A 20,106-nucleotide genomic window follows, 5' to 3' on the forward strand; every position below is an offset into this window, starting at 1 on the left:
CTAGTTAAACACAATTTAACATTCCTATCAGTCACCCTCCATGTGAAATATGTATGGGAGTGTTTGTCACCCTACCCTTTTAAAAGTCTTAAAGGTGGTAAATAAAAGAATCCAACTATGCAGTATTTCTTTATAGGGGGTAAGACAAATATGCTAGTTTATGCTAGTTTTAACTTTTGTACTGAAGAGTTCTGATTGGTTGCTCTTGAACTCACTTTCATATGCATAACTTTACCAAGTGTCCCATATTCAGCTTTGGAAAATATGGTCACCCTAAGCATGCTCATGATCCTACTCTGCTATTTGGTAATAGGACTTAATGGCAGTAAAGGATCAGGCTATAGTTACAATTGAGTTATGACCAAGGGTATTGCCACTGCAAGCGTAATAATCCACAGATGGTCATGACCAGAGCTCGACAAATAATTCAGTCTACTCACCCGTAGCGAGTAGACTGTAACCCGGAGGAGCCGGGTTCGGGCGATCTGCGCATGCGCAGATCGCCAGACAGCACAGCTGGCAAGCAGGGCTCATGGGACATGCTTGTGTACCTTTGACTCACTATCTAGACTCTACTTTGTTACTAACATGGAAAGCAAAGTGATGGTATAGAAGTGTTCAGAAAAAGTAATGACAGTTTTTAGGTGCTCATTAAATGCCTGGCCTCTGCAAAAGCAGATATTTACATGAGCAAAACAGATACAAACCAACATGCATCATGGATTCCACTAAACATCCTTCCATATTTGTTTACACCTGAACTTAAATTAGTAGTAAGAAAAAAGCAGGACCACGCTTAAGTCAGGAAAATAAATCAATACACAGAAAAACAAAAACAAAAAAAAGAGTGGTGGGAGAAGAAAGATGCCGAACAGGGGGGGAAAAAAAAGGAGATCCTTCCCATCCTTATTGGAAGGAGCAACTAGGGATGTGAACAAGTAGTCGACTAGTCAATAAACCTAGGCTTATCAGTTACTCTAGTCAACTACTCACATTCCTCCTCCCCTGCTGCCTCTGTATCAGAGACAGCAGGTGGAGGGGGAGCAGGAGCCAGTGCTGGGGTAGCCAGCTTAAACGCTTGTTCCCTCCCAGCACCAGCTCCACACTGCTGCCTCTATCAGGGCTTTCCTACCCCCTCCCTCCCAGCAGCCATTGTCCGTGGGGAGCTCAGACCCCCTGCAGACAGGGACTGCTGCCACTTCATGCTGCTGCCTCTGTATGAGAGGCAGCAGCACAGGGCTAAAGGCAGCCAGTCCATGAGGGGAGCTGATTTTTAAACTGACTCCTGCCTGGTACCCCACACTGCCTCTGATAGTAAAGCAGCAGTGTCGGGTGACAAGGGGCTCCCTGGGAACGGGGCCAGATTACACTGGCTGCTAGCCCCACCCCAGGGACTACAGAATAATCAATTTACCACTAAGAATTCATGCAGTTAGTCGACTATTCAATTACCCGATAGCTAACATCCCTATGAGCAACTGTTATTCTCTTTGTACTTCCAGCAGAGAAGCCCTCACACATCTTATCTATGAATGCCCAACTGAAACATTAAGCAAACACCATTCCTAAGAATCTGTAACTGACCATGTATAAAGGTCAGACCATTACACTAGAGTATACTAGGGCCAGATTTCATAGTTACATCTGGATTTGAGCCTGGTTCTTCAGAAGTTAACAATTCCTGCATTAACCCATTTAATTCACAGTACATTGCTTACCTTCCAGACTGGATGAAGGAAAAGCCAGCAGAAGCAGCACAGGAAGGATCATAACTCCCTCTATCATTGTAGATCTACAGAAAAAGCAAAAGGGAAAAAAAAGAATTTAATGGTTAAGCAGTTGTGCTTTTCCTAGTATGCTTTCCCTCTCTCCCATGAGCAACTTGAATTAACAATAGTCCAGTTGGTAAACTCATAAAATTGAGTTAATGAACACAACTCAGCCAGCAAGTCTGGGTTTTGTTTTTGTTTTGGGGAGGGGGAGGGTAGAGGAGGTGGTGGGGAAGAGAAGACAACTGACAACCTTCTAATCACACTTGCCTCCTGATCCCTCAACAATTTTTACATGGGGAGGAAGGAGGAGATTCACAGAAATAGCAGTTAGTGTTTTGTTGTAGGTACACAATAACTCAAGGAACAGGCTACTAGGCATAAAGCCTCTTCTGATAATTGTTTAGCTAAAAAGATTCAAACTCAGAGCAAATCTTGTCTGGCACAAACTTGAATTTCTGGGCTTTCAAACCAATAAGATTTAGAAGTAAAAAAAGTTACTGTAACATTTTAAGCTAAGCGAGAGAGGTGTCAGAAAAGGGCTAACACAGACGTCCACTAGAGTTTCTGTGGCTAAGTCCCACTATTTATTAGATTTTCTTTAAAACAGCAGAGAAAGTTGCTAGAAAGGAAGGGGGCAATCCATAGTTGAGCAAGTCATCTTAGTAAACCAATTCCAGTTGCATTCTCCATTTGTAAAGGGGTTTTATTCCAGTGACCTCAGCATTATTCCCAGGCTACTAGATTTTAAAACAATTGCATATAGGGTTTATCTTTAGTACCAGGGTAAGGAGACCTAGGTTATATTTTTCAGGTAGCTGGAGGAGCTTAACAGGAGTCAACATATCACTGTGTGATGTCAATGGGAGACTCTGTCCCATTAATTTAGAATAAAGTAAGGGAGCTGGAGTTCCAGACTAGAGAGCATTCTGCCATTGATTTAGTGGGTCCAAAGAAGACCCACTAAGTTGACATTCACTGCATCAGTTGCAGCAGTGTGGAGCACTAGTAGCAAAAACATGACCCTAGTTTAGAGAACTCAGGGATATTTCCAGCTTGTTCCCAGTTTCTATTCGTTAGTTTTTCATACAAATTGCTGGATTTTCCTCCTCACACAAGAAAGCAAGATCCAACTGATACTGCAAAGGAAATACATTAGCAGGTTTCTGAGAAAACCACTTACTCAAGAACATTTACTTATGTTTTCACATCAAAATGGTCTCTTTTCTTCCTTCAATGCTAAATTTCTGGCATTAACAAATTTCAAAATAAAGCTCATAAAAATGGATGCAATAGCTATTTTAAGACAAGTTATTCTCTTCAAGGGAAAGAATGATTAGGACTACCTTAATGGAAGGAGTGTTAAAGTCCTTTGTTTCTTAGAAGTGGATCAAATTTGCAAGATTCTGTATCTCCCCCCCAGCGCCAGGAAAAGCTTATTTTTTCTTCAAGGCAGGCTACTAGTGACTTGATGCAGACAGGATATAATATAGGGAAGCTTTAGCTGGCAGAAAGCTGACTCAGAAGAGAGCCAACCTATCTTAAAATTTCAATATTCTGAAATAGCCAGAAGGGATTTTTAACATTAAAGCATTTGTGCAGACTGATGGGAGAGGACTACAACACTCTTCTCCCGCCAGCCCATCACTAGGTCTCATCGGAACTGACATCTTAAGCAAGTCTTCTCTTGATGACCACACCCAGATACATTTCTGCATGCCTGGACGAAAATGGTACAGTACACATGCCTCTTTCAGAAGAGCAAAAGTTTAAATGCAGACCAAAAAATTGCTTTAAGTGATGCTGCTCAACTACATGGAGTTAGTTAAGCCAGCAACCTTGGAGGCAACTATTAGCTGGTAACTCCCAACCCTGTACATCTGAAAACCATGAACTCTCAAACCCACACAGCCTTGTGGAGAAACTTAGTAGGACACGCATCCCAAAAGGCTGTCAGTTATGGGAACAAAGGAAGAGAATAAAGTGAAAAAAACACTAAAGAAAATTAAATGTTTGATGATGATCAAAATGAGAAAGGAACATTGAAGAAAGAGTGGGCTGAGACTTTAAACACAAGAATACGAAAGGCATTTTGCAGACCCAAGGACACTGAAGAAACATTAAGATATAAAAAGAAAAAAGTGGGGGCAACTGGGAGACAGCAAGTTCCTTTATACACACAGACACTCCCCTTGAGAAACATCCACTTATGACTTAATAGTTTGGCAGTTTCTTGAAAAATAGAAAAGAGACAGAACTTTCTAGTTTTTGTTTTTTCTTTGGTAAGAGCTGGTCTAGAGGATTTTAAAAAAATCACTTAGTAATATCCTAATGTGATCCACATTCATGGTTTATACCTTAAAACAAAGTGTTGACTGCAAACAAGAGAGGGACAAAAAAAATTATTGTTCAGGTAATAGGACTTACAGTTACTTTCCTAATGGTGAATGGACCAACTTGGGGGGAGAGAGGGAGAACTTGATCCAATTATTATTGTTCATCCCCAGACCATCTGTTTAAGAGTAATTTTCAGATGAAAAAAGGCCAGAAGAAAGATCTTTAAAAAAGTAATATAACAACTTCCCACAAGATCTCACAAAGCATTTTAAAAAACGAGGCAAGTATCCATCTCCCCATTTTACAGAGACACAAACATTGAAAAGAAGTGATTTGCCCAAGTTCTTCCAGTTAGGCTAGTATCAGAGCCATGTCTTGCTGCTTTCCAATGAAACTCAGATTAAAGTACAGTAATTCCTCATTTAACACTATAGATGTGTTTCAGAAAATGATTGTGTTAAGTGAAAATGTGTTATGTGGGGTCAATTTTCCCATTGAAAATAATGGAAAAGGTGGGGGTTGTGTTTCAAGCAGTGGTATCTGTTGGGACCTGAACATAAGGTTGGGGGAGAAAGGGGACTGGGTTACAGCAGGGAGGGGAGGTGTTTGGCTCTGGGGAAGGAAAGGGAAGGGGAGGGGGATTGGGTTGGGAGTATGCCCATGTGACAGGTCTGCCAGGACCCGCACTGCGTTCAGCCGGGGGGGGGAGGGGGGGGGGAGAAGGGGCCCGTCGCCGGGGAACAGCACGGCGAGCGGCAAACCCTCCGCCACTTTGCCGGAAGGCAGGGGAAGCCCTGCGCAGCCACCAGCAACAGGCCGGCTGGGGAAATAGTGTTATTTTGGGGACAGTCATGTAATTCAAAAACATTTCCCTTAAAAAAAAAAAATCATGCTATCGCAAAAACATGTTAAGCAGGCACGTGTCAAATGAGGAATTACTGTATTATAGATGCACGTTAACTTTCTATAAAAATGCCTAACTAAACAACATTCACAGAATTCCAGGAAGGCACCTATTTATAAAAACCTCTTTGGAAGTGCTTATTTAAAAACAAGCCGTTTCCATTATAATTCTCAACTCAAAGATCACAAAGCATTCCAATGTGCATGAGATAATGTGGCCATATCTAAGGAAAAAGCAGATACCAAAACCCTTAGGTTCTGTTCCTTTGCAATTCTTCATGGCATTCTCTCTCCTAAAAGCCTCAACCCATTTTTGACATATATGCCCTGTGAAAGCGGCGAGGAGTCCTAACTGAAGTGTAGGAGCATAAGCTTTCATGGGCAAAGACCCACTTCGTCAGATGCATGTAGTGGAAATTTCCAGAGGCAGGTATAAATATGCAGGCCAGAATCAGGCTGGAGATGACGAGGTGGATCCAATCAAGGAGGATGAGGCCCACTTCTAGCAGCTGATCTGGAGGTGTGAATTCCAAGAGAGCAGAATCTGCTTTTGTAGTTAGCAAGCTATTCACAGTCTTTGTTTAATCCAAAGTTGATTGCGTCAAACTTGAAGATGAACTGCAGCTCAGCAGTTTCTCTTTGAAGTCTGGTCCTGAAGTTTTTTTGCTGCAGGATGGCTACCTTTAGATCTGCAATTGTGTGTCCAGGAAGATTGAAGTGTTCCTCTACAGGTTTTTGTATGTTGCCATTCCTAATATCAGATTTGTGTCCATTGACAACTCTGCCCACATATATACACCAGCAACACCATCACAGGACCTAACCAGATCAGCCATACTGTCACTGGTACGTTCTCCTGCACATCTACCAACGTAATATATGCCATCATGTGCCAACAATGCCCCACTGCTATATACATCGGCCAAACTGGACAGTCCCTACGTAAAAGAATCAATGGACACAAATCGGATATTAGGAATGGCAACATACAAAAACCTGTAGAGGAACACTTCAATCTTCCTGGACACACAATTGCAGATCTAAAGGTAGCCATCCTGCAGCAAAAAAACTTCAGGACCAGACTTCAAAGAGAAACTGCTGAGCTGCAGTTCATCTTCAAGTTTGACGCAATCAACTCTGGATTAAACAAAGACTGTGAATGGCTTGCTAACTCCAAAAGTAGCTTTTGCTCTCTTGGAATTCATACCTCCAGATCAGCTGCTAGAAGTGGGCCTCATCCTCCTTGATTGGATCCACCTCGTCATCTCCAGCCTGATCCTGGCCTGCATATTTATACCTGCCTCTGGAAATTTCCACTACATGCATCTGACGAAGTGGGTCTTTGCCCACGAAAGCTTATGCTCCTACACTTCAGTTAGTCTATAAGGTGCCACAGGACTCCTCGCCGCTTTTGCAGATTCAGACTAACACGGCTACCCCTCTGATATATGCCCTGTGAAGTGTTGTGTATGTATAGTGCACTTTTACATCCTATGCTGCATTTGTGCATTGCACTGTGACCCTCAGTGCTTCACAACTGAGTTAATTCAATACAACTTGATTCCCTGCTATGTAAGCTGGGCAGATAGCTAGTGTGAGCCTCAGACCTTAATGAAATCCTGATTTTCCTTTGGAAGATGTAGAGTAAGAGGGGCAGGGGGAAGGAGGGTAGCTTTGAGAAGCAACCCAGCAAAAACTGCTGCCATATATAACTTCTTTGCCAAGGCATTTGAGATATTCTCCATAAAGATTTGTCGCTGTTCCAATAAGAACAAAACCCCACAAATTCCAAATAAAATTCAACTTCAGTAAGCAGGAGAACCAGAGATGTGTTCTCTCACTATGTGGTTATCCAGCTCCAGTCAACATACTGTGTTTATATAGCTGAAAGCCTGCCAAAAACTTTGGAAGAGATGTCAAGATCCCTCACTGGTTGCCATTTCTCTCAAAGAATGCAGAATTTGCTGTTAGCCTGTTAATTCAGCTAGCTAAAATTAAACTCCACAGTCAGACACCACCAAAACAAAGAGGGGGTTCTCCCACAGATCATCCCTCACCTCAAAAATGTATCCATCAATAGATAGTTCACAGCAATTAAGATATAAATATTTATAAAAAAGGCAACCCTCTGTGCTTTGGTGTCTGTGGCTGAGTAGTCTTCTGATGTGTTGACTGGAAAAGAGGGGAGTAAAGCAGAGAGGGAAAGAAGCGGCAGCAGTCCAAAATGCATAGTCTCAGAGCAACTCAGTACTGTTTTCGGTTCAAACAATCTGTCACTGAGACAAACACTGATAAGACCTCAGCCACACAATTCCATCTCCAACCAGCTCTGATTTTCTACTGACATCCTTGCCACTCAAGTTTTAATTTAAACATTTCCTGCTGCAGAGATAAACCTGACCAAGACACTGCATTCCTGAGTCTGAAAGAGCAGAGAACTGAAGGCTTACCTGCAGTAATCAGACATATTTGTGGTTCGGTTTAAAAAAAAAAAAAAAAAAAAAAAAAAAAAAAAGCAGTTACTATCCAAAGCTGACTCTCATGACCAAACAGGATTACATGTAAACCAGTGCTCTATTGTCTTGGTATTTGTAGATTATCTAAATACCACAAACCCAAAGCAGACAAACAAATTCCAAGGTGTCTGACTTATGGTCCCTGAAAATGCTTACCATAGTCTACCTAATACATGCTCTTTTTTGCTGAAAAGGGCGACAATGCATTAAGTACAGGTTGTAACTCTATAAATCAGGACACTGGGGGTTTGTCTAAACTACATGGTTCCATCGATGGAGCCATGTAGATTAGGCTGATCGGCAAAGGGAAATGAAGCCGCGATTTAAATAATCGCGGCTTCATTTACATTTAAATGGCTGCCGTGCTGAGCCGACAAAGAGCTGATCCGCTGTTTATCCGCTCAGCGCACTAGTCTGGACGCTCCCGCACCAACCTGAAAGCCCTTTATCCACCTCCCAGTTATGCCTCGTAGGATGAGGTTTACCGGGGAGGTCGATAAAGGGCTTTCGTGTCGGCGTGGGAGCGTCCAGACTACGGCTCAGCACGGCAGCCATTTAAATGTAAATGAAGCCGCGATTATTTAAATTGCGGCTTCATTTCCCTTTGCCGAACAAACAAGTCTACATGGCTCCATTGACGGAGCCATGTAGTTTAGACATACCCTGGGTTCCTGGAAAATAGATGAAAATATAGATGAAAACTGAATACTGATCAATGAGAAGTAAAGCACACTGGAAAACCTAATGCAAAAGGTACATGCAAAATGATGGAGTAGAAATTATCTATTAGCACTCAAAGATCTTGGAGTCATTATGGGTAGTTCTCTGAAAACCATCTGTTCAAGGTGCGGTGACACTTAGGAACAATTAACAAAGAGATGCATAAGACCAGGGGTGGCCAACCAGTTAGAGATGAAGAGCCAAAATAGCTGTGGATAGTGTGCAAAGAGCCATGTATTATATATTTATTTTTATATATCTATAGTACACAATGTAGTAACAAAACCAACATTACTGGACATTTTGGACAAAAAACAATTTAAAAAGTCTCTAGTCAGTGCTCTAACCCAAAGCCCTCCCCCACCCCCAGAGCCAGGCACTCCCAGCTCCCCCCACCCCCTCCCACTCTAACCCAATGCCTGGATCTCACCGGAGCCACCACTGCTGCCATGCGCTTCTCCCTCCAGGCGTTAGGGCGCGTGCGCAGAGCAGCTGTCGGTGAGCAGTCCAGGCGTGTGTCTCAGAACTAGCAAGAGCCACATTTCTTGGAGCAAAAAGCCACGGGCTGGCCACCCCTGCATAAGACAGTCAATATCAATGCATGAGATGCCTACCCCTTGAATACTGCATGTATCTCAGATATAATTAGTATTGGAAGAGAACAGAAAAGGTCAACAAAAGAAAGGGTATGGAACTGCTCCCATCTGAGCAGAGATTACAAAGGCTATGGCTAACACAACAGTTTAGAAGAGACTGTTCTATTAGCTAAAAGGAGATATGACAGACGTCTATAAAATCATCAATGGTATCAAGAAAGTGAATAAGGAAGTGTTATTTACTCCTTCACATAACACAAGTACTAGAGGATTACCCAAAGAAATCAACATAATGAAGTACTTCACAAAACCCATAGTCAATCTGTGGAACTCACTGCCAGAGCACACTGTGAAGGTCACAAAGAATTACAGGCAGTCCCCGGGTTACATGGATCCGACTTACATCGGATCCCTACTTACAAACGGGGTGAGGCAACCCCGCACTAGCTGCTTCCCCGCAGCAGACCAGGGAGACGGGAAGCTAGTGCCTTCTCCTTCCCTCCCCCCCCCCCCCCCCCAGCAGACCAGGGAGACGCGGAGCGGCTTTTCTCAGCAGACTCCTCAGCTTGAGAATAAAGGACTGAGGGAAGTGAGGTGTGGGAGAATAAAACTGAGCTCTGGAGAAATGTTTGGCTAGAGTTTCCCCTACAATATGTACCAGTTCCGACTTACATACAGATTCAACTGAAGAACAAACCTACAGTCCCTATCTTGTACGTAACCCGGGGACTGCCTGTACGGGGACTGCCTGTACATAAGTTCATGGAGGTTGGGTCCATCAATGGCTATCAGCCAACATGTTGTGAAACAACCGCATATTCCTGGGGGGTGTCAGCCTCTGACTGCCACACTTTAGGCCTAGATGATAGGGAATAGATCACCCATAATTGCATTGTTCTATTCATTCAGTCTAGCCATCTCAGCTATCAGGCAGGGTACAAAGATGAATGGACTAGTGGTGAGATGTAGTATGGCCATGCTTATGGTTTGTTTGTTTGTTTTTCAAGCCACACAACTAGAACATTTTGAACATATGTCATAGTAAAAGTTTCAAAAGTTTGCAAGACTAATTCTGAAAGAACGACTACAATACTCAGATAAAAGTCACAGAAGATTGCAGTAGTACAATAAAATCTTTGAGAAGCCGATGATAATTAAGACTTACATGGTTCTTTATAATAACTTCAAAGTGCTATATAAACATTGGGCACATTCCTAAAGTCATGCTGTGAGAAGGTCAAAGGGGAATGTTCTTGACTACATAAACATCCAAGATGATTAAAACTTCACATTTTTAAAAACAGATACTATTTTCACTATTTAATGCTGCTTGTTTGGGATTTTTTCCTTCTCTCAGCTCAGGCAATGAAGACACTTATTTTACACAGTGCCAGAAGTGTGCTAGATGCTTTAGAAACTGAATAGAAGGATAATATCCATCTGTAAAAGGTTACTCTCCAAGCCCCAAATCTGAACCAATCTATCCATGGAGGGTGCATCTACACTGCACCCATAGTTCAACATAATCTACACAGTTTGAGCTATACAAATTGCGTAGCTCATTTCGAGTCAATTTGAAAATAGCTTATTTTGTAATTTGGTGCTGTGTAAATAACTTGCTATTCCGAAACGTCCCTTAAGCCTTATGGAATAAGGTTTACAGGGACATTGGAATAGTGAGCCCATTATATTTCAAAATAATGGGCACACTGTTAAGATGCAGGATAGGTATTTCAGGATACTCCAGTATCCCAAAATACCACCACAGTATAGACGTAGTTGGGCTGAGCCATACTGAAGTTAATAGAACGCTGACAAAGATGCAAGAACCCACAATCATAGGTCCATTTGCAGGACTAGGACCTAAACAGGAAATAAGATGTGTACGATTTTGTTACATCCCGTTAGTTCGCAAATTTGGTTTAAACATTTGTGTGGAACAGTGGGTTTGTATTTGTTTGAAAGGGTGTCTAAGTTTCTAACAGGGATGTGAATGGTTAACTGGTTAGTTTGGTTCACCAGTGGGGGCTGGAGCATCTCCCTATGGGCAGGAGACTACTCCAACCCTTCAGGGCCCACCGTGAACAGGGAATGCTCCAGCCTGGCCAGAGCAGTCCCTAACCACAGCAGGCCCAGCTGCACCCTCTTCAAATTGGTTAAACAGTTAATATGTTAAATTGGTTACCCAATTAAATAATATGTTAAATTGGATTTGACATCCCTAATTTCTAAGCCTCACGATGAAGTGTGTTTTAGAAGGACAAGGACAATGGAGAGGCTTGGCAGACAAATTTTTAGTCAATTTCACTTTCAGACTGTTCATTAAACAATAGTTCAAAGTTTAAGTTGCAAACACAGCACTAATATTGGGGGGAGGGGGGACTCAAACAAATTCTATTAATATCAGGTTTTTATGAAGCCAAATGAATGTCAAATCTAAATTTGGAGATGCTCATGTGAAACTTGATCATTTAATTAGTTCATTATCTTAATTAATCACTTAGTGAATTAACACAGCTACCCCTCTGAAATTGAACTGAGGGTTACATTCCAATTGTTACAAGTTTCAAGATAAAGGTTTCCTTTTTTAAAATACAAAGTTTTTTAGAAGTATTACTTCATATTAGGGATGTAACAGTATAGTCCAATGGTCACCAACTAGTAGTTGGGATCTATTGGTAGATCCTGGAACCTTTGACAGGTGATCCTGAGAGGTCTGGCCAGGAGGCTGTAAAGTGCTTGCATTTCATCTGCCCCTCTCAGCACTGCCGTACACTGCCTTGAGGTGCCCCTCACCCCTGGGAGCCTCCTGCTTGCTGTACAGGGCATGAGAAGAGGAGGAACGGGGTGCTGACATCAGGGTGCTCCTCCCTGCACCCTGTACTCCCATCTCCACATAGAGGGGGGGCAGGGATGGAGAGAGCGTTTGCTGGCAGCTTTTGGGAGTGGTGCAAGGCAAATGAAGGGGTGAGCCTGCCTTAGCCCCCTGCACCACCACCCAGAAGCCATCTATGGTAAGCAGTGCCCCACTGGAGCCCGCATTCCAAACCCCAGCCCTGAACCCCCAAAACCTTTCCCCCAGCCTGATAAGTGAGTGAGGATGGGGGAGGGAAGATGGAGTGGGTAGGGCCTCAGAGAAGGGGCATGAATGAGGCGGGACCAGGGTGTTTGCGTTTAAGGTAGATCCTGGATTGCACTTACATTCAAAAAGTGCTCTTATGCTTAGAAAGGTTGGAGACCACTGGTGTAGTCGATTAATTGATAAGCAAAAACATATAGGTTAATGCTATAGACCAGTGTGTGTCTTTTTTTTTTTTTAATAAAGTATCCCTTTTTAAAAAAAATTATAAGTACCCCCAGTACCTACAGTTTTCAGACAAAATTTTCTTCTAGCATTGCAACACATTTCTTTGAATAACTTAATCATAGCCAGACGGGCGATGAAATGAGTGTAAAAAGTACAAAAAAAATAATAAAACGCTGTAAAACTTAATAAAAATTCAGTTTTCCCCAGATTTCAGTTGTGTTGATTATCCCCCAGACTTCTCTCGAGTACCCCTAAGGGTACTTGAACCACTTGTTGAGAAACACTGCTATAGACTACACACAGAGTGGCATGGGGCTCTTCTAGAGCAGGGCCAGATTGCACTAGCTGCTGGCCCCACCCTTGGGGATAGAATAGTCGAGTAACCAATAAGAATTCATGAGGTTAATTGACTATTCAATTAACTGATATTTAACATCCCTACTTCACATCCTGAAGGCTTACAATTCAGAAAGAAAGCATTGCATAATAAGCAGGTAGGGCAGTGCAGGGTCTATATGAGACACTGAAACTAAAGAAAACCCAACTAGCAACGTCTGTCTTTGCCAAGGAAAAAAAAAAGTCTGTGAAAGATGCATTAGATTATTAAAAATAAAGATATAGTAGTACTGGAACACAAAACTGGTACATGTGGTATACTGTACCCTTGTGTTTGCTGGGGCTCCACATTTATTAGCAGTATACTAAATTCTATCAAATTAGGCACCAAGCTTTATTCCCATTCCCAGACACATTCTCTCTCCAACTTTCTATTAATGAGCCTGAGTGCTACTACTGAACAGGCACTTAACTACTACAGGTACTACCACCACTAGAGGGTAGTAAAAACTACATCATGGGTTAGGTTACAGTATTACTTCTGGAAATACACATCCAAGTCAAATACAGAGAAGCAGATTATTCATGAAGCAAACTAAGTTTATAGCTTCTCCAGGTCACTGGAAGTCAAGTACAAAACAGTATTTTTTTAAAAAGGTCAAACTTACAACTTCAGATATTAGAACTGCAAACCTCATGCATATTAAAAAGAGCAAAGCGAGATCCCAAACAGGGCTCCCTCTAAGCTGCATAGCCATGCAGCTGCAAATAAGCCTCACACAGGTGAGGGGCTGCCATGGCAGCTCCCTGCTGCAGCCAGGAGTGTGCCTCTCCCCTGGCAGTGACAGCAACTGGTGGTTATGGGGGAGTGCAGGGCAGCACTGCCCCCGCCCCCCCCCCCCCCCCACACACACACAGTCGGAGCACCTTAACGTCTTCCCATGCTCCAAACCCCTTGGCCTTATCCTGGAGTTTCCTCTGGAACCTCTTATGCCTCCTCCCCAGCCCCACCCCAGAGCCTGCAACCCCAGCCAAAGCCCTCATCCCCTCCTCCCCACACACACACTCCACTGCCACAGATCATCCATGTGCAAAATACATTTTTAGGTGCACATCACCTCCATGTTGGGGCATATAAAATTCATTCCACACATGGACAAAGTTAAGAGAACACCGCTCCCAAGACAGTATTCAAGTGTTACAGTTTGAAATTGGGTTCCTTTTTGCCAAGGCAGTGGCTTAATAAAAAAGTAAACTTTCAGTTCAAAATTGGAGAACAGATTCAAGAAGAGCAAGTGTACAGCAAGTTCTCTCTCCATAACAAAAACTTAAAACTGTTGTTCATAAAGCACTGTAAAAAGGGGGAGCATTCCAAATGCTCTAAATACCTGGATACAGATTCAGCAAACAGAGTTTAGGGTTCTCATATTTTGAGAGAGAGAGAGAGAGAGAGTATGTACCCTATTCTATCTCCAATGGTCCAGCACCATCTGGAACTGGAAGTGTTCTGGGCAGCTGGACAATTCGAGCTGCTCTGCCCCGAGTCAGCCACTGGTCAGTTTCATCAGCGGCTGACTTGGGGAAGTCTGGGGCATAGCAGCTGGGGTGCTGCCGGGTTGGTCATGCAGCACCAAGGAGCGCATCCTCCCCACTCCACCCAAGACCCCTCATAGCCCCCCCCTTCCGATAGTCCATCATATTTGATATGCGGCATCCCCTGGGTCCTAAAGGTGCCGGATTATCGGAAGTTTACTTTACATCATTTTATGGCCTGACTGCACAGGCAAAAACTGGAGTCCAAATTCATCCATGCTGCAATTCAACTGGAGATTACATCAGAAAGCGCTAAAGAGAGGTAGGTATTCTTAAAAACCTAACATGGGATTGACAGCAACACAACTTGCTGGAAGTGCTGTTTATGTGCAGAGCTATGAAGGTCACAACCACCCAACCCTCATGGAATGGTGTAAATGAAAGCAAGGCAAGTCTAACTAATGAAGAAATTAGAAGCCATGCTTCATGTTAATACGGCCCAGACAACATTACAAGTTATAAGCATTCTAAACCATCAGAATCATCTAAACTCTGTAGTACTGTCAGCGTTGGTGGCAGCTGACAAAGACCCCATGGGCTGCACATATTTTGCATGTACCTCAGATTTAATTTTAAAAAAGCAGACTATGGACTTGTACTTCCACCTTTCATGATAACTGCACATCAGCTGAGCTCAGCAGCAATTAAAACCTACATGTACTAAGCTTTGTCCTAACCCTGCAGTTACAGGGAATAGTTACAGATGTGTTTACAAGATCATGTGACTTGCACACACATCCCCTCCCCAACAACGCACAACTAGGCCTTGAAAGGGCTTGTCTGGCGTACGTTAGGTATGTTAAACCCTGGTTAATTGGCTTAATCAGTTAAACATTATTTAACTGATTAAAAGGTGGGCAAGAGCTTCCCCTTCTTCCCCCTCCCCCCCCCCCCCCCCCCGCACTGAACTGGAACACCTCCCCCATCCCCACCACAGGCAGAGGCTGCACCAGTGTCCTGGCCAGAGCAGCCCCAGTCCACTGTGGGTGTCTACCAGGGCTGGAGCAGCCCTACAGCAGGTGGGCAGTTACTCCAGATCCACTGGTTAATCTTAACTAGCAAGTTTAAGTGTTAGGCTTACTGGTTAACCGGTTAAACCTTCACATCCCTAATCTACTCTTGAAAGGGTCCAGCCAAGCTGCAGTACTGCCTCAGTACAGTCACCACCTACATTCCTGTCAGTGCAGGCAATCCCGGTCTACTCTGCAGTCAGGTCAGCAGTCAGAGGCAGTGTTCACACTAAGCTACGGGGTCACCACAGCTTCACAGGTGATCAACCAGCCCTGCCCAGTCAGTCAACTCTATGCACGGAGTCCTGAGCCTCTGACAGGGCAAGGCTATTTGATCACCTGTAAGCTGCTTGGTGGCTCAGCTTCAGAGGGAACACTGGTCAAGGGTGTGGATTTTTCATGCCCCTGAGCAACATGGCTTGCTCAACCTCTTTTTTTTTTTTTGGTATATACAGGTTAGGCTGGAATCAGAAGAATTGCACATATGGGATCTGACCTGTGGGATATACTCAGGCCCTTTCCTTTATCACTAATATATGACACAAAAGTCAGTCACTCATACCGTATATTCCGGCGTACAAGACGACCTCTGATGTTAAAAAACATCCCCCAAAAATCGGGGGTCGTCTTGTACACCGGATGCCCCGCCGCCGGAGCCCCTCCACGGCTTTGAAAGCCTCGGGGGAAGCCGGCGGCGGGGCATCCCAGGCGCGCATGGGCTGCCCCCCTGCCGGAGCCCCTCCGCGGCTTTGAAAGCCTCGGGGGAAGCCGGCGGGGGGGGCATCCCAGGCGCGCATGGGCTGCCCCCCCGCCGGAGCCCCTCCGCGGCTTTGAAAGCCTCGGGGGAAGCCGGCGGCGGGGCATCCCAGGCGCGCCTGGGCTGCGCCCCCGCCGGAGCCCCTCCGCGGCTTTGAAAGCCTCGGGGGAAGCCGGCGGGGGGGCATCCCAGGCGCGCATGGGCTGCCCCCCCGCCGGAGCCCCTCCGCGGCTTTGAAAGCCTCGGGGGAAGCCGGCGGCGGGGCATCCCGGGCGCGCATGGGCTGCCCCCCCGCCGGAGCCCCTCCGCGGCTTTGAAAGCCTCGGGGGAAGCCGGCGGGGGGGCAGCCCAGGCGCTCCTGGCGGCTTTGCTCCCGGTGCCTCTGGTCTGCTGGGGACCATCTCCAGCAGACCAGGGACACCGGGAGCAAAGGAGGCGGAAGGGCGCTGGGGTATAAGATGAAACCCTATCTTTTAATTAAAAAGATAGGGGGTCGTCTTATACACCCAGTCGCCCTATACGCCGGAAAATACGGTACATTATACACGTGCAGATGTCAAATGCAGTATCAACAGCTCAGCCCAGCCCAGCCCAGCAGAAACCAACTTCTGTACAACAAGAAGCCTCAGGCCGAGATGCACCAAGAATGTAGGCTCTGCAAAGTTTTGATGTCTTGGGCTCCCACCCAGCCTATCACTAGCATAGTTCCTGCTAAGGTGCATGTGCACATGGCCACAAAAATTTTTCTCCTGCTCACCTCCTCTCGAAAAGCCACACAGCAGCACTCATGCAGCTGTTCTGGTGGGCAGTGCCAACTGAAATAGCATGGAGAGAGCCACTGGGGTGGGGGGCTGGGACCTGCCACAGCCACGGGGGAGGGGAGGGGAGAGGCCTACTCCTGCAGCTGGAGCAGCCCATGGCAGGGAACAGAGTTTATTCTATTGGCTGGGGCCAGGAATGGCACCTGCTGCATGGCCTTGAGGGGAGAGGGGGGACTGAGAAGCTGGGGGAGGGATCTGCTCTGGTGGCCAAGAACATATGCGCATTAATAAACTGGGTGCCAGAGTGGCGCACATCCAAACTAGCGCACATAACCTAAATATTGGGGCACAAGCCAAAACTCACTCCACTGGTGGTTGGGAAAAAAAATCTTAGAGGTAACACTGATTACTAGTAAAGAGATCATAGATAAGAGTGCTAACACTCCAGGAATAAGGTGTTATTCCCTAAAGAAATCCAACAAGTGTCATGAAAGTTTCCTTTATATAAAATTTTCATAGCTGTTCTAGGGGGAAAACAAAGAAAAGAAAAACAAAAAGCTCACACACGCACAGAGTGGAGTAGTCAATTTCAGGAATAGAGATCTCATTTGGTCTCCCTGTTGGCATCAAACTAGCATACGTTTATTGCCCATGCTGTCTGAATAAGAGTCTTATTCAGGACTTTGAACAACCTACTCACCCATGAGAAATTCTGCCTGGGCAAGTGGACTGAAAGGATACAGAGAACCTCTCGCTTCATTCTCCTCTCCCCCACTCCTTTGAAGGGGGGCGGGGAGGTTCTAAAGGAAAAAAGCTGCACAAAATGCTTTCCGTATGGAGAGGGGACAGGTGCGAAGGGATCATGTTAGTACTAAGGATGTTAAAATGTGGTTAATTGACTAGTTGATGGAACTTCCATCGACTAGTCGATGGACACTTCTGCATTCCTCCTACATTTCAAAGGAGGAATGCAGAACTCCGTGTACAGCCTGCAGCCAGCGGGAAGCCCCGCCGACTCTGGGCTGCACAAGGGTGCCCACTTTGAAATGCGCAAGAGTCTCCAGAGGGGGCACTTGTGCATTTCAAAGCCATGGAGGATTGGGTCAGTGGGGGTCTCAGTCCCCTGCTGACCCTAGTACCTACGCTATGGGCTCCCCAGTTCCTTTGAAACTGCCGCCTCCTTGTGATTCACAGGGGAGGGGAGGAGAGCGGAGCCTAGGGTCAGCTAGGGACTCCCCAGTTGATCCCAGGGCCTGGGGAAATGCCACGGTGAGCCTGGGTTCCGCTGGACTCGCTCCTTTAAATCACGCAGCGGTGACAGTTTCAAAGGGACAGTGGCTGCACAGCTGATTCAAAAGGGCAGGAAGGGAGCCCGGGCTCAGCTGTGGACTCGCAGCTGAACCAAGGCTCCCCACGGCATTTTCCCAGAACTCGGGATCAGCTGGGAATACCCAACTGATCCCAGGCTTCAGGGCTGCCCCTTTAAATCCCTGAAGAGATGGTGTTTTAAAGGGGCAGCCCACAACACAGCTGATCCCAAGATCAGCTGTGCAGCTGCTGCCTTAGGGTTTCAAAGCAGCACTACCACTTCGAAGTACCCCTCCCCCCCACCTTTGCTGCCTCTATTTAATAGAGGCGGGGGGGGGGGGGGCATAGACTAGTTGACATTATCTGATAAGCATTTCCTTATCAGATAGTAGTCGACTAGTCTAACATCCTTAGCTAGTACAGCTCCTTTAAGAAGAGTCTCAAGTGTGTCTAGGAGAAGAGGGCCAAATCCCTTCCCCCCACACCCTAAAGGGCAAAACTCCAGCCATTCATTAACTGGTGTGTGCAGTTTCAGGATTTTATATTGGGTGTGATGGGTTACATCAGTGGTCATCAACCAGTAGATCTCAATCTACTGGTAGATCTTGGAGCCTCTGACAGGTGATCCTGACTGGTTTGGCCAAGAGCCTATCATGTCATAGAATCATAGGACTGGAAAGGACCTCAAGAGGTCATAGAGTCCAGCCCCCCACCCTCAAGGCAGGACCAAGCTCCGTCTACACCATCCCTGACAGATGTCTATCTAACCTGTTCTTAAATATCTCCAGAGAGGGAGATTCCACCACCTTCCTTGGCAATTTATTCCAATATTTGACCACCCTGACAGTTAGGAATTTTTTCCTAATGTCCAATCTAAACCTTCCCTGCTGCACTTTAAGCCCATTACTCCTTGTCCTGTCCTCAGAAACCAAGAGGAACAAATTTTCTCCTTCCTCCTTGTGACACCATCTTAGATATTTGAAAACCGCTATCATGTCCCCCCTTAATCTTCTTTTTTCCAAACTAAACAAGCCCAGTTCATGAAGCCTGGCTTCATAGGTCATGTTCTCTAGACCTTTAATCATTCTTGTCGCTCTTCTCTGTACCCTTTCCAATTTCTCCACATCTTTCTTGAAATGTGGCGCCCAGAACTGGACACAGTACTCCAGCTGAGGCCTAACTAGTGCAGAGTAGAGCGGCAGAATGACTTCACGAGTTTTGCTTACAACACACCTGTTGATACAACCTAGAATCATATTTGCTTTTTTTGCAACAGCATCACACTGTTGACTCCTATTCAACTTGTGGTCCACTATGACCCCTAGATCCCTTTCCGCCATGCTCCTTCCTAGACAGTCGCTTCCCATCTTGTATGTATGGAACTGATTGTTCCTTCCTAAGTGGAGCACTTTGCATTTCTCTTTATTAAACCTCATCCTGTTTACCTCTGACCATTTCTCTAACTTGCTAAGGTCATTTTGAATTATGTCCCTATCCTCCAAAGAAGTTGCAACCCCACCCAGTTTGGTGTCATCTGCAAACTTAATAAGCGTACTCTCTATCCCAATATCTAAGTCATTGATGAAGATATTGAACAGTACGGGTCCCAAAACAGACCCTTGCGGAACTCCACTTGTTATCCCTTTCCAGCAGGATTTAGAACCGTTAAAAACAACTCTCTGACTACGGTTATCCAGCCAATTATGCACCCACCTTATCGTGGCCCTATCTAAGTTATATTTGCCTACTTTATCAATAAGAATATCATGCAACAGCATTTCAGCTGCACCTTCCCCTACTGTTCATCTCCTGCCCTTTCGTTTGGAGCTGCCTCTCCCCCGGGACGCCTCCTGCTTTCTGGGCAGGGCAGAGGAGGGAAAGGCGCTGATGTCAAGGTGCCCCCTCCCTTTCTGTATCCTTTCACCATAAAGCAGAGTGGGGGCTCAACAGGACTTTAGATGGAGTTTGCTGGCTACTTTAAGGAGTGGGCCAGGACTGGAATGAGCCTACCTTAGCCCCACTGTACCACCACCCAGGAGCCACCTGAGGGAAGCTGTACACAGCTGAAGCCCACATCCTGTACTCCTACCCCAGTCATGAACTCCCTCTGCACCCCAAGCTTCTGCCCCAAACCACCTGCATCCAAATGCAGTCCCAGAGTCTGCAACTAGAACCCCCTCCTACATCCCAACT

The 20,106-nt window shown here is 45.4% G+C and overlaps 1 protein-coding gene across 2 annotated transcripts in view; it reads right to left on the reverse strand.

Moving 5' to 3' along the window:
- ACVR1 (activin A receptor type 1) overlaps window positions 1-20,106 on the reverse strand; it is a 113,909-nt gene that overhangs the window by 55,786 nt on the left and 38,017 nt on the right. For both annotated transcript variants that reach the window (XM_075933431.2, XM_075933432.2), the window contains exon 2: window positions 1,719-1,792. In XM_075933431.2, coding sequence (XP_075789546.1) covers window positions 1,719-1,792 — 74 coding nt within the window. The remainder of the gene's footprint in view (window positions 1-1,718; window positions 1,793-20,106) is intronic.

This window comes from Pelodiscus sinensis, chromosome 7 (assembly GCF_052426305.1).
Source record: "Pelodiscus sinensis isolate ZL-2025 chromosome 7, ASM5242630v1, whole genome shotgun sequence".
Lineage (NCBI taxonomy): Eukaryota > Metazoa > Chordata > Testudines > Trionychidae > Pelodiscus > Pelodiscus sinensis.